At 38.1% G+C, this 15,364-nt stretch overlaps 1 protein-coding gene across 4 annotated transcripts in view; it reads right to left on the bottom strand.

Annotated features, from left to right (window-relative positions):
• Positions 1–15,364, bottom strand: part of SMIM14 (small integral membrane protein 14) — an 88,607-nt gene that overhangs the window by 43,263 nt on the left and 29,980 nt on the right. For all 4 annotated transcript variants that reach the window (XM_029947152.1, XM_029947169.1, XM_029947160.1 and 1 more), the window contains one exon: positions 9,262–9,371. In XM_029947152.1, coding sequence (XP_029803012.1) covers positions 9,262–9,371 — 110 coding nt within the window. The remainder of the gene's footprint in view (positions 1–9,261; positions 9,372–15,364) is intronic.

Below are 15,364 nucleotides of genomic sequence, written 5' to 3'. Positions count from 1 at the left end.
CTGGCAGCTAGCTCAGTGCCTGGAGCCTGCTTTGGGTGTATTCTGTGTCTCCCTCTCTCTCTCTGACCCTCCGCTGCTCGCACTGTCTCTGTCTCTCAAAAATAAATTTTTTTAATGTTTTATTTATTGTTGATGCAGAGAGAGACAGAGCATGAGAGGGGGAGGGGCAGAGAGAGAGGGAGACACAGAATCTGAAGCAGGCTCCAGGTTCTGAGCTAGCTGTCAGCACAGAGCCTGATGCAGGGCTCGAACCCACAAACGTGAGATGTGACCTGAGCCGAAGCCGGCTGCTCAACCGACTGAGCCACCCAGGCGCCTCTCAAAAATAAATTTAAAAAAAATAATAATAAATAAATTTTTTTTAAAAAAGCACTGAACTGCTATTGTGGCCATTTGCCTTAGGAGAACACAAGTTTTTTCTATTTTTATATATATTTTTACATGATGAGAAAAAAATCTATCAACCTAAAAACGAAAGAATGTAAGAAGAGAAGAAAGTCTTATTAGAATTACTGGAAAGCTAGGGGCATCTGGGTGGCTCAGTTGGTTGAGCGTCCCACTCCTGATTTTAGCTTAGGTCATGCTCTCATTCTCTCCCTCTCTGCCCCTCCTCCATACGCTCTCACACACACTCTCTTTTCCTCTCTCTCTCAAAATAAATATTTTAAAAAAAGAATTACAGGAAACTTAAACATATTTTTTCCAAATCATGTAATAGTACATTCACAAATTTTATTCTTCAGTGTAAAAAGTCTGTACTAAACACTGTATATAATTTTACTGTTTCTAATGCCTTTAAAGTAGCTTACAAAGTTTTTTTTTTAAGTTTTATTTATTTAAGTAATATCTGTACCCAAAGAGGGGCTTGAATTCAGAATCCCAAGATCAAGAGTTGTATGAAGAGGTTTTTTTCTTTAATTTTTTTTAATGTTCATTTATTTTTGAGAGAGAGAGAGAGAGAGAAAGAGAGAGAGAGACAGCCAGCATGAGCAGGGGAAGGACAGAGAGAGAGGGAGACACAGAATCTGAAGCAGGCTCCAGGCTCTGAGCTGTCAGCACAAATCCCAGTAAGGAGCTCAAACTCACAAACCACAAGATCATGACCTGAGCCAAAGTCAGCCGCTTATCCAACTGAGCCACCCAGATGCCTCCAGAGTTTTATTTTTAAGGTTATTTGATTAGGTACTACATTCACAGTTTTAAAATGTAAAAATACAGTGAAGAACCTCTCTTCATTGCTTTCTTTTATCCTTCTAATGCTCCCTTGATTACAAATACAGTGTTTGTAAAGGTGCTTGAAGGAGACCAACAGGCAGCAGAACTGAACAGGGCACTAAAGAAAGAGCATAAGGCAAGGGCACCCTAGGTGGCTCAGTTGGTCAAGTGACCAACTCTTGGTTTTGGCTCAGGTCATAATCTCAGGGTTAGTGGGTTCAAGACCCACAGTGGGCTCCATGCTGGTGGTGCAGGGCCTTGCCTGGGATTCTCTCTCTCTCCCTCCCTCTCTCTGCCCCTCCCCTGCTTGCACCCTCTCTCTCTCTTTCAAAATAAATAAGCTTAAAAAATTACTAAAAAAAAAAAAAAAAAAAAAAAGATAAGAAACAGCACAGGGCCTAGAGCTAAACCGTCAGAGTTGAATGTGCCTCTGCCACTCTCTGCTCAGCTCTGACACATGGGAATAGTGATTTAACCTTTCTGTACCTCAATTTCCTCAATTGTAAAAGGAAAACTTACATCAGGGGCTTAAACTAGTACCCAGACTAACTTGGAACTCCTCAATCTAACCATTATTATGAGCTCTAGGAATACCCCTTGGAAACCATTTCTGTGTATTTGCAAGCATAGTATACTGATCTACACACACACACGCACAAACACATCCCCTACATATTCTCACACTCCAACCTGCAAAGGCATCTCTATGGCTTTCACTATCATTTCTCAGATACTTCTACAGTATGTTTCTTCTTGTATTTCTAACAGTTTTTGTATTTTCCATTGTTCAAGACATAAAGGTCCATATTTTTTTGGTGAATTCTATATTTTGTCATTATTTGTGTTCAATTTATTTTAGCTTTGAATAATATTGTGGCTAAGATTAGGAGTATTGCATTCTTTTGAAATAGTTTCTTCCTCACTCCTGTATCACATATCCATAATATTTTGTTTTCAGTGTCTTTTTTTTTTTTTTTAGAGAGAGACAGAGAGAGAGAGAGAGAGAGAGAGAGAGAGCAGCCTCCATGCTGAGTGTGGAGCCCAATGCGGGGCTCAATCCCATGATTATAGGATCATGACCTGAGCCAAGATCAAGAGTCAGACACTCAACTGACTGAGCCACCCAAATGCCCTAGTAACTGTCTTCCTTGTAAACAACATTTCAAAACTCTATCTATCTCTTTTAATAGGGGATCAAAACCCATTCACACATAATATTTTACTTTCTATGTGCTTTCTATGAACTACGTTTCTTTCTTCTTGTGTACCTTCATAAGCTTATTCGAATTTCCTCTTTTTTTGATGTTTATTTATTTTGAGAGAGTGCATATGCATGAGTGGGGGAGGGGCAGAAAGAGAGGGAGAGAGAGAGAGAGAGAGAGAGAGGGTATCAAGGAGGCTCTGTACTGACAGCGTGGAGCTTGACACGGAGCTCAAACCCACAAACCTGAGATCATGACCTGAGCAGAAATAGAGTAGGTCCCTTAACCAACTGAGCTACCCGCACCTCTGCTTTTTAATTTTTTAAAACTCTAATTCTCCCCTGACTCAAATGTTCTCCAGTGTGTCCATACCAGGACCTCCTGGGTATCCGAGAAGCAGATCTTTGGATGCTGAGACTGGCTTACTTTCAAATGTCCTGCCTGAAAAATCTGAGCCTTTAATCTAAGCACATTAAAAAAAATTACAACAATAAGACATTTTTTGGTTACCTGACACTGAATTATCAAGGAATTTAACTAGAATTTAGCATTTAAATCGAAAGAATATTATACTTAGTTACCTGACACTGAATTATCAAGGAATTTAATTAGAATTTAGCATTTAAATCGAAAGAATATTATACTTAGTTATCTGACACTGAATTATCAAGGAGTTTAACTAGAATTTGGCATTTAAATCGAAGGAATATTATACTTAGTTTTGTTTACAGCTTTATGAAGAACTATTCACCATTTCAGAAAATCATGTTGCTGGTGATATTTAAGATCAAGACAACATACTTAAATGAGCCTGCCTTTATAGCCATAACTTGCACAATGGTTTTTCATATTAGAAAGATCTAATTATTTTATCTTGTCTTTGAATGTAGCTATGCCCAACCACCTTGTAGTCCTCTTATTTTCTTCAACTGCTGTCTTCTCTTTATAGTTTTTAAAGGATCACGTTGGTGACAGTAGCATATACAAACAGCTTTCCTTATCAAGGAAGCATGCAAGCAGGCGAGAGACCATCTTAATGCTCAAAGGAGGGAAGGCTTCATTCTAAGGCTTTATATACAGTACATTTCATTTCTAAATCACACATTCTTTCTTTTCCTTCCTCTTTTACATCCACTAGAGGTCTGGGGTTACCCTGGCTTCTCTCTTGATCCTTAACATCCAGATAGAAGCCAGACCTACGAATATTTTCTCTTTCCTTAGAAAGCAGTGATCTGGTTTTAGCTGGTAGCAAAGGCCTCAGGCAGTCACTTTACATTCCTTGGAGGAAAAAGATACACAACATATTCAGCCACCCAACAGATTCACACCTTCTCTTTTTGCTTTTTGTTTGTCGTTTTAATTTTTATTATTCATGTATACAATTTAGAGTTAAAAACACTTCTACAAGTTTGTTTCGGGGAAAAAAAGCAATTCCTATCTCTGCATACCTATTTCCCCTCCCAGAGGAACCACTTTCAAAGTTTAGCTGATTATTTTAGTATTTACCTCCATGTCTTTATATATAAATATGCATTATTGTTAACTTCTTGATTTTTCAGTTTTAAGCAATATCCATTGATTCACCAGTATAGAATATGAAGACCTAGATCACTCTTTTCTGAACCCAACACACACGTACACTCTTCCTATCTCCTAATAATTTTATCATAAATTGGTTTAGTTCAAGTTAGTTTTAACATTATTATGACTATGTAAATGCTCTTCGCATTTGAACCATGTGGTAAATTATAATTAGTTTTTCTTTTCTGTACTATTTTCTATATTTCCTTCAAGTTAAATATTCTTTTTTTCCCCATTTACTTGGTTTTCTAGGACTTTGACATCTTATTCTGTTTTCTAGATCACAAAATGTCTAGACTCACCAGGTAGTCTATCAATTCATCCTTCTGAAAAAGTCTCTGCTAGAGCACATGACACCCTCTTAGTCAAACCAACTGTCTGCGTCCACAAACCTGATGCACAGCTATCACCTTGGGATTTCCATTCACCATTATCCTGGAAGTTACTTTTGCTTCTTGCATGCGCCAGCTCTCTCACTTTATACACTCAAATCTTAGTCTTCCTCCTTGGTTTATGCCTTCTTTTTAGTGAAAAACAGTTAGTTCATCCTTTAGTAACTTCCTAAGTAATGGTGCATGAGATAGCATTTTTGAAGACTCCTATTTGATTGACACTTTGGTTGAATACAGGATGTTGGATCTGTAATAATTTCCTTTCAGAACTTAAGGTCTCTATGTCAATGCCTTTCAGTTTTGCTATTGAAAAGTCCAAAGTCTTTACACTATCGATCATTTGTGTGTGACCTGTAAGAGAACAGAACTATTAGACAAAATGAGCAAAAGGGAAGAGTGGGGTGGAGGAGGGACCGATCATGTAGGGCTTTGTAAATTTTTTTCATTTTAAGTGCCATGCAGGAGTTTGAGGGAAAGAGACCATTATCTGTTTTATCGAAAATAGATCACTTCAGCTGCTGTAGTGAAAACTAAACTTGAAGAAAGTGGGGTGGAAGCAAGGAGACTCATAAAGAGGCTAATTTAATAATCCAGGCAAGAGCTGATGTAGACTAGAGCAGGATGTTGCATGGAAAGTGTGAGAAATGTCTGGATTCTAGATATATTTTTAAGGGGGAGCCAAAAAGTATTGGTTTCTGCATTAGCTATGAGGCTGAAAGGGTAAAAATTGACACAAAAGGTATTGCCTCAGCAACCAAGTAATGGAGTGAATAGAAGAAACAATGAAGTTTAAGCTTGGGGGCAAGAAGTTTGGTAATGCACACACCATGTGTTAACATGTCTACTAGTTATAATAGAGCTGTTACATCAATACTTGGATATACGAAAATCTAGAATTCAGGAGCAAGCAGCATCTTGGCTGTCCTAGCTCTGCGGTGTGACTTTGGTTCCTTCTCGGTCAGGCTTTGTTTCCCTCCCTTTTGTCCTTGTGGGGAGCAGCAAAGATCTCAGCTGCTTGGCCATTCCCTAGCCGGATTTGTCACTCTCTGAGGGGAGTTGCAAAATAGGCAGGGGAGCGCCACTCCCGGTCAGAGAAGCCAAAAGACCAAAGATCAACCGCCTGCAGGCAGGGTGGTATCGGCCCCTCAGGCGCTGTGCTAAAACACTTTAGTCTGGTTCCTCTTTTACTCCAGTCTTAATCCCTTGACCCTGTTTCCTAGCAGCTGCCTTGTTTTCCCCGCCTTGAAACCTTTATAAGAGACAGTTTTCTGAATAAAGCTCTCTCTCTCTCTTTCTTGCCTGATCGGAAACCGTGAGTTCTGTCTTTACTCTCTGCGTCTCCCTCTCCTGCCCCCTTTTTCTCTCCCTCCCTCAGGAGGACCTGCGACAGAGGCGCGCTCAAAGCCGGGGACGAGCGGCTCAAAGCCGGGGACGAGCGCGCGGAGACCTGGCGAGCTAGCGCAACGGGCACCCGCGTGCCGTCCCAGCTGGGGATGCAAGCGGACGGGGCGGACGAGCCGGACCAGGCCTCCGAGTTAGGACATGTCCTATTCATTTTCCATGCCAGGTTCCTCAGTGTGAGCCACAAAACAACCTTCTAGTAGGTCTTTTTCTGCTTAATTCAGGCAGAACTTCTATAACCTGCAATAAAGAACCTTAACTGATATCATTACTAAATTAGGAAAAGAAGTTAGTTTTAAGTTGTGAATGAACAGAACTTTATTAAAATGTAAAGGAAACAATGATAAAATCTTAATGGCTCCTAGGCTGAATATATCCTCTGGCAAAGCCCATCTATTTCCAAAAAGCAGGCAAAACTAAACTGTAGCCCAGTACACAAGTAATGATCTAACCATAAATAACCCAATGTCCCCAGGGTTTTACTTGCTATTAGCACTTTAAATCATCAGGAATTGATAATTCTCTAACCTACAAGAAAACCAAATTTGATTATATGAGGTAAAAAATAACAAAAATTCCCAATTAGAACCTAAAATTAATGAGAATGTACTCTATTGCAGAGATGAGTTAAATGTCTGCTTTTAGAAAGATGAGGAAAAATCTCTGTTCTGTCATCACCAATATATACCCATGAGTTTTCTGAACAGGCAGACATCTAAATTCTGGTAGTTACAACTAATACAGAAAATTTATACCATCAGCTATAGAGTAATAGAGTAATACTCTATTTGCAATAGAGAAGCATCTCATTAATTTTAAAATATAGACTGGGGGATTAGACTTCCAAAGAGTATTAATAAGATGAAGGTACTAAAAACAGATCCTCTGAAGTATAAGAGAAGATAATGAATGCATGAGAGGTAGAAAACCTAGTATAGTATGAAAGAGTGCTGATAATGTTTAAATGAAAAAAATGAAAAATAAAAAAGATTGTTTCTGTTAAATAACCTTTTTTCTGAGTATATCACAGAAAAATATTTTTAAAAAACCCTCTCACCTAATATTCTACAATCCAAAGATAAACACTATTAACACTTCAATGGCTTTTCTTCAAGCCTTTTTTCCTATGCACAGGTATATATGGTATGTGTGGGTACAGAAAAGCAAGACACGGTTAAATGCCATTTCTAGATCTTGCTTTTATACATTTCACATAATAATTTCCCTTATGTTATGATATAGTCTTCAAAGATAGGATTTTAAACCTCTGTAGAAGATTCCATCATATGAACAAACCATGATATAACCACTATTGGTAGACATTCAGGTTGTTTATAACTTATACTAGGAATAACACTACAGTAAACAGTATTTCAGATTTCTGAATTTATAGAAGTTAGAGATCTACCTCATTGCTGAATTTCTGAAGTTAGAGACATTATTTCTGAATTTCTGAAGTTAGAGACCTTATTTCAGAAGACACTCTTTCAGTTTAGAAAGTACTTAATATCTATAAGGTAGATATGGGCCCCAAAATGCTGCTTGATTTGGGATTTTAAAAAAGATGAAATAAAAATTATAAAGCACAACTCAGTCTTATAAACGTCTATCAAGCCTAATTAGCAAGTTTCCTCACTGAAATTAAATGAGTTTCTCCTCCCTTCTAGAATCTTCAATACTGCTAGCAGCATGTTATACACCAGCAGGTCACCCATCCAGGACCACCCAACAGTATGTCTAACATAGACTAAAAGATGTACCCTGTATGCTTTTAAAGATCTGTAAAATCTAAAACCTCTTTTCATATAAAGTACTTCACACTAGGATTGCTATAAATAATGTCCCATCAACCATGAATGTGCCCATTAAAAACAAAACAAAGCTAAACGTGGTTTTCCTGACAATCTACTAAAAAGAACAAAAATATACAGGGGATCATAAAAAGTAGGGTTTAGTTTTAGTCATCTCTAAAAAAAAAGCACCAGAGCTAAGAGAAAAGAGCATGACACTATGTTAAAAATAAAAAGATTACACTAAGAAAAAAAGGGGTAGTAACGCTTACTGAAAACTGGTCTCCTGGGAAAGTTTACCAAATTACAAGTATATATTTTGTGCCTAGCATCACATTAATTTGAAAAAAAAATTTTTTGACTTAGCCTGAAATTTAGATGTAAAAGCTATCAGCTATTTAACATCCTAAATCAGAGAAAATATTTTAAATATTCTCTTCTCAGACTCATCTATTTTTACATCAAGGTATCAGAGATATAACATTCTCATTTTATTTCTATAGCCACAGTCTTATTAAATATTTAAGTCCTTATTTTATTGATTTCCCTCTAAGAAATTCTTTAGGATCATTAAGTCCTAACATATTGACTCTAAAAGGAGTATCATTCACAAGAAACACACTTCTGATCACCACATATAGACACTGAGTCAGCAGAAAAACTGCTTATTAATTACCAACAGCTCAAATATTTGAGCAAATGTTTGTTCCTGCCTTTATTACCTGATCTATGATAATATACCTCTGTACAAGAGCTTTCTAGAACAACAAAATGTTATGTCTAACATAATACAGTATACTTTACTGTTAATAATAGTCAAATTTCTTCTCTTGTACATAAAAAGGTATAAAACCTTGTATTTAAGATAATAGAGACTAGGGGAGTCTTAAAAACTTTACAAATTCGGGGTGCCTGGGTGACTCAGTCAGTTAAGCAGTCGACTTTGGCTCAGGTCATGATCTTGCAGTTCGTGAGCTCAAGCCCCGCATAGGCCTCTGGCTGACTGCTCAGAGCCTGGAGCCTGCTTTGGTCTCTGTCTCTCTCTGCCCCTCCCTGCTCACACGCTCTCTCTCAAATATAAATAAACATCAAAAAAAAAATTTTTAGAAACAAACTTTACAAATTCAAATTTGTAAACACAACAATCAATTCAATGCGACTATCTAAAGCATGTTGTTCAGAAACCTACCTCTGACAAATAATTGATTTCGATTTGGAAATGCTTTATAAAGAGATTTTTATTGCCATGTCATTTATTGGAGTAGGATTTGAACCATGTCACAACAGGAACTGTGATTTCGTAGCACTTTATCAGGTAAACAAGCTCCATAGAGCTGAGGATTATATATTTGTTAATACAGAACGGAAAAGGCTATACACAAATGTGTTACCTTCCCATGATGGTGATTTCACCAACAAAAATCTACCATGAATAAAGGTAGCAATCTGGTTTTTTAAAATCTCTAATAAAAGATTTGCTGGCAAGCACTTTAACCATTATGACTTAAACTATTGTGGAATTTCAATTATGAAATAATTTTAGTGACCATCAGATGGAAATTCTCCAATAACCAACATTCCCCCCACCCCAACCACCAAAAAAAGAAAAAAAAAAAAAAAAAAACCCAGGACAGAAGGGATACAGTTCAATGCTGAATAGGACCATCCCATTTATCTCACCAGATTGATCAGCCTTCTCATAGCATGTTCATGAGAGCAAACACATTCACAAGGATCGAATCCACCTTCTGCCATGATTTCCCAGCTTGATTTAACTTGACTGTTTAAATCTAGGAGGAAGGAAAAAATATTCTAAGACTACTGTTCAGTTACTCTTTCTCTTGAAAGCTATGAAAAATTCTTAACATAACAGTTCTCTTAAACTAAGGATAGTTCATATTTATTAATGACCTGTATCTAGGAATTAATTACTAATCATATATGAATTACAAACTATATAATTTATGAATCCATACAAATGATTGTCTACCCCTTCTGCCATCAGACTAATTTCCTACAAACGTGAACGTCTTCAGATGCTCTATACTGCTCTCCTGTGAAACAGATGATGTTAGAGTCCTATGCTACTTAACTATTTAATTCTTTAACTTTGTTAGCTATAGTACTGCTATAGAATAAATGTTTTTGCCCCTGCTAAAATTCATATTGTTAAAAAGGAGACACAGAAGAGAAATAAGTCAGTTAAAGAAGGACAGATATCATATGTTTTCACTCATAATTAGAATTTGAGAAGCTTAACAGAAGATGGTGGGGGGAAGGGAAGGAAAGAAAAAGTTACAAACAGAGAGGGGGGCAAATCATAGAGGCTTTTAAGTGCAGAGAACAGAGGGTTGATGGAGATGGGGCAAATGGGTGATGGGCATGGAGTAGGGCACTTGCTGGGATGAGCACTGGGTGTTGTATATGAGTGATGAATCACAGGAATCTACTCTTAAAGCCAAGAGGACACTGTATACACTTGTATGTTAGCTAACTTGACAATAAATTATGTAAAAATAAATAAATAAAAATTAAAAAAATAAAAAGGAGATAGCAGGCCCCCAAATGGATTAACTGGTTCTAAACTCCATGTCAGCAAGCCAAGACCTAACAACCTATCTAACAGCAGTTTCAATCAACCCCCACCCTTTCAAGAATGGTAACCTTTAGCCAGTTAACACGGAATTATCTCAGTAGTCAATCAACATGGAATTATCTCACTGGTTGGCATTAGTGAGATAATCCATCCACAAACCCTTTCCGTTCCCTGTAGGAGGGTGACCTTGCCTAAAACAATGCATTCTTTACTAATAATTTCCATTCTCCACCCCCTTTCTGCTTTTATATACCTTCTTCTTTTCTACAGCTTGGTGGAGCTTCTTTTATTTGGTACATGGGGTGCTGCCCAACTGGTGAACTGAATAAAGCCAATTTGATCTTTAAATTTACTCAGTTTAATTTTTGTTATTTAACAAATTTGGTGAAAACAGCAGGACTAAAGGAGACTTAAAGACAGCTTTAGGGACAACAAAAAAAACCACAGAAGTGGTACCCCATGAGATGCTCAAGTTTACTTTCTTTTTGGCATTTTCAAGGGCCACTGGGGAGTTCCTGTCAGTTCTCACTCCATTTTCTTTGCATTGAGCTCGTAAGTTAACTTTCCAGTCCAGGCCTCAGTGGGTCAGTCTGAGCTGGCACACAGTTCCATCTGAAACCTGAAACTGAACCTACCTCTTGGTTCAGTCCACAACGTTTGGAATACCCTTCCAGTGCCAGTCTTTAGTCCCCACTTACTGAGATTTGGTGGTTTAGTCTTTTCCCCAGTTCCAATCCACAGTCCCCATTTTACTGGAGTCTGCTGGTTTAGTCCATGCTAGGAATCCGTGATGGTATGTAAAGCCTTCTCTTGGCCAGTCTACAGTAACATGCTATGATTGCTGCTGGTATGTTAGAGTACGCATATTCGTTTGTCTTATTTTGTGTAGATAAAGGGCTATAATTTATAGGAATCACATAAGTTAAAAAAAAAAAGCCACAAAAATTGGTGGCACTGCCAGAACACTTCAGATCTGTTAGAGTATTCATTACCTAACTCAAAGACTCTGACGTTAAGTTGGTCACAGAACTGGTTAGGCTGACACTAGGTCACCTGCCAAACTCAAGAAAATTTCTGTGCAACGAGAAATATCGTACAATTCCCAACTCAGAGGCACATCCCTTTCAGGTTTAGCTCAGCTCTGAGAAACCCGAACTTGGCTTATGGGATCCTTAAACTCTAAAGAGTCAGGCATGCCTCTTTCCAGCACTGCTTCTTATTTTATGCCTAAGAACTATGGTCCAGAAGACATAACTATTAACAGAAGTGGCAAAATCTTACTAAGCTTTTTTGTTACACATTTGTGACGAGATGTGGCTGCACAGAAAAGGAGAATTAAGTTCTAATTCTGGCTAGGGTCCTACCAAACTGCTACCAGTTCTCAAAGGAATCACAACCTAGAATTACACTGGCAATTATTTGAAATATTCCAATTAGACAAGACCATTTAACAAGTGCCCTTAAAAGCAAGCCTTCAGGGCGCCTGGGTGGCTCAGTTGGTTAAGCATCTGGCATCGGCTCAGGTCATGATCTCATGGTTCGTGGGTTCGAGACCATCAGGCTCTGTGCTGACAGCTAGCTCAGAGCCTGGAGCCTGTCTTGGATTCTGTGTCTCCCCCTCTCTCTCTGATCCTCCCCTGCTCATGCTGCCTCTGTCTCTCAAAAATAGAAAACATTAAAAAAAAAATTTTAAAGCAAGTCTTAAAAATCAAACAGAATGGGATATTATTTCAATTGGTATACAGGAGACTCCAAAAGGCTTCAAAATTCCAAAATGCTTTATTAAAAGATTTGTTATAAAAGGCTAGTGAAAAATTAAAGCTGTAAAAAGTACTTAAAAAACAAAAAGCAAAGAAAAAAAAACCTGATATAATTCTTACCGTTTCCCTTTATCCTCCGCTATTTGAGTACTCGTTGTAGTAATGAGTTGCCTTTATGGACCATAAACAAAAGTCTGCCAAGTTAATGATCTTTCAGTCATTCCCATACCTGACCTCAAAGGAAGGTTCCTCCCAAGTGGGACTCTACATTATTCTCAAATAGCCAAAGAAAAACTAACATTAAAAATAAAAAATCTTGGGGCGCCTGGGTGGCTCAGTCGGTTAAGCCTCCGGCTTCGGCTCAGGTCAGATCTCATGTTCATGGGTTCGAGCCCCGCGTCAGGCTCTGTGCTGACAGCTAGCTCAGAGCCTGGAGCCTGCTTCCAGTTCTGTGTCTCCTTCTCTCTCTGCCCCTCCCCCTCTCATGCTCTGTCTCTCTCTGTATTAAAAATAAATAAATAAAACATTAAAAATATATTTTAAAAAATTTAAAAAAAAATTAAAAAATCTTGCCAAATTCTGGTAAAAAAGGGAGCTACAGATGGGATCCTGGAAAAACTGGAAGAAGCTGGCTAAGGATGAACATTCTTATCAGTCAGCACTCTCAGATCTGTCTGTGGTACCCAGAAAATAAAGGAAAATAAGTTACTTTTTGCACTTTCTTTGGGAATCCCTCTTACATCCAAGGGGGAGTTATTCAATATGGCAAGAAATGTTGCTGTTTGTCCCAGATGAAAACTGACAAGACACCTAAAAGAATTTTTAAGTAGCTCTGTGACTGGAGATTGGCTAGATTGAAAGCTGGCATACAGAGCCTGATAAGAATATTTTTTTAGGCCTCCTCCCCTAAGCTAAAATGAAATTAGGTACCCGAGCTTTTGAAGTTTTTGTAAGTCTTTATTTTTTTTTAATTTTTTTTAAATGTTTTATTTATTTTTGATACAGAGAGAGACAGAGCATGAGAGGGGGAGGGGCAGAGAGAGAAGGAGACACAGAACCAGAAGCAGGCTCCAGGCTCTGAGCTAGCTGTCAGCACAGAGCCTGATAGGGGGCTCGAACCCACAAACGTGAGATCTGACCTGAGCCAAAGCCGGAGGCTTAACCGACTGAGCCACCCAGGCGCCCGTAAGTCTTTATTTTTAAAAAAGATTAAAAAAAAAAAAAAGATAATGTAATTAGATGGGTAGATCAACCTATGAGTCATTCAAATAGCAACCCAATTCTTTAGAGGAATTGAGAGCAATTGTCTACCTCTTACAAATCTTAGCAAAATTAGAAATCCAGCTCTAAAGGCCATTTGATGTTCACCTATTCCTTTTACTGATTCCAAAACCTCGCTATTTATCTCCTATATATCTATTTATCCCTTATTTACCGAAGTTTTCAGGGGAACCTGCATTCTTCTCCCGTGCCTTTAAGATGTAAATATAGGAGCACCTGGGTGACCCAGTCAGTTAAGCATCCTACTTCCACTCAGGTCATGATCGCAAGGTTTCTGGGCTCAAGTCCTGCATCAGGCTCTGTGCTGATAGCTTGGAGCCTGCTTTGGATTCTGTGTTTTCTTCTCTCTCTGCCCCTCCCCCACACATGCTCTAGCTCTCTCAAAAATAAACATTTAAAAAAATTTTTTAAAGATGTAAATGTAGGGTCGTCTAGGTGGCTCAGTTGGTTAAGCAGCTGACTTCAGCTCAGGTCATGATCTCCTGGTCTGTGAGTTCGAGTTCCCCATTGGACTCTGTGTTGACAGCTCGGAGCCTGTTTCAGATACTGTGTCTCCCTCTCTCTCTCTGGCCCTCCCTTGCTTGTGCTCTGTCTCTCTTGCCCTCAAAATAAATAAATAAATAAGGATCTAAATGTCTATACATTTTTAAATAAGAACTGTCCATTTAAGATAGCTTTAGTTTTAGTTTATTTTGAGAGAGAGAACATGTGGGCAAGTAGGGGAAGGCAGAGGGAGGGAGGAGGGAGAATCCCAAGCAGGCTCTGTACTGTCAGCACAGAGCCCCCAATGTAGAGCTTACTTTAAAAAGAAAGAAAGAAGGAAAGAAACAGGGGCACCTGGGTGACTCAGTCACTTAAGCATCAGACTCAATTTCCCCTCAGGGCATGATCCAATGGTTCATGGGTTCAAGCCCCGCATTAGGTCCTGTGCTGACAGTGCAGAACCTGCTTGGGATTCTTTCCCTCTCTGCCCCTCCCGTGTTAGCACACTATCTCTCAAAAATAAATGAAAACATTAAAACTTAAAAAAAAAAAAAAAGCTCTGTTTAATTGGCTTAAAAATAAGTGCTTATGAAGTATTTGTAAATCTCAGAAATATAATAAAAATGAACCCAAATGTTTTACAAATTCACATGACTTTAGTTCAATTTTCAGTATAAAAGCTAGTTTACATATGTTGGTTTAATTTAAAACTGACTTGTCCTTCGAGTTATCAGACTAAAAACAAATTTTTCCTCTACCTGGGTTTACTAGTTAAGTAAGTTCACTTTATCTCTCATAAAACTTGTTAGCTAAAAAATAGCTTGGGGCAATGGCCGGCCTGGTCTAATGTCTAATGGCTCTTGTGGGTAATCTAAACATAACTGTTAAAAACAATTAAATAGATGTTAAGTAGAATAAAAAGTTTTAGGTAAACTTTAGTTTCCCCCAAATCTTTTGGTAACCTAAAGCCTTAAAGTTTTGTTAAGTTAGATGATGATTTAAGTTAAATCAGATCATTTCAAAATAAGATAAAATACTGAAACACTAATTGCTGAACATTGGTTTACTGATTTTTTGGTTTCTTTTTACAGAGGAACTAAAGATATTTGGGGAAAACACATTTCTAGAAATTATAAAAAGTACTTATTTTTTAATTTTTTTTAGAGAGGGAGTGCATGGGCACACACACATGTATGTGTGTGCCCAAGTGAGAGAAGGGCAAGGGGAGAAGGAGAGAGAGAATCTCAAGTTGGCTCCACACCCAGTGTAGAGCCCAAGGCTGGGTTCAAGCTAATGGCTGTGACATCATCACCTGAGCCATAATGAAGAGTCAGACACTTAATCAACTGATCCACTCAGACACCCCTAAAAAGTATTTAAAATCTGCCAAGCACAGATGTTAATGCAAATGACAGTTCACAACTGTTTACTTTTTTATTTTCACTAGAAACTAAGATTTCTAAAGGTTAAAAACTTTAATAAGTGTAATAAAGCTGTACGGAATAATAAGGGAAACTTCACCATATTCAAGGAAAGTAGGATGTGTGTTTTCAGTTAAAAGTGGATGGATCCTGAATTCTAGGTTCCCTCAAATATTTGGCTATGACGCATCAAGCTAATGTTTCCACTATTCTCCCACTTTTCTGATTTGGAATAAAGAACA

Source organism: Suricata suricatta, chromosome 1 (genome assembly GCF_006229205.1).
Source record: "Suricata suricatta isolate VVHF042 chromosome 1, meerkat_22Aug2017_6uvM2_HiC, whole genome shotgun sequence".
In the NCBI taxonomy this organism is placed as follows: domain Eukaryota; kingdom Metazoa; phylum Chordata; class Mammalia; order Carnivora; family Herpestidae; genus Suricata; species Suricata suricatta.
This window is presented reverse-complemented; position numbering and strand designations above follow the sequence as displayed.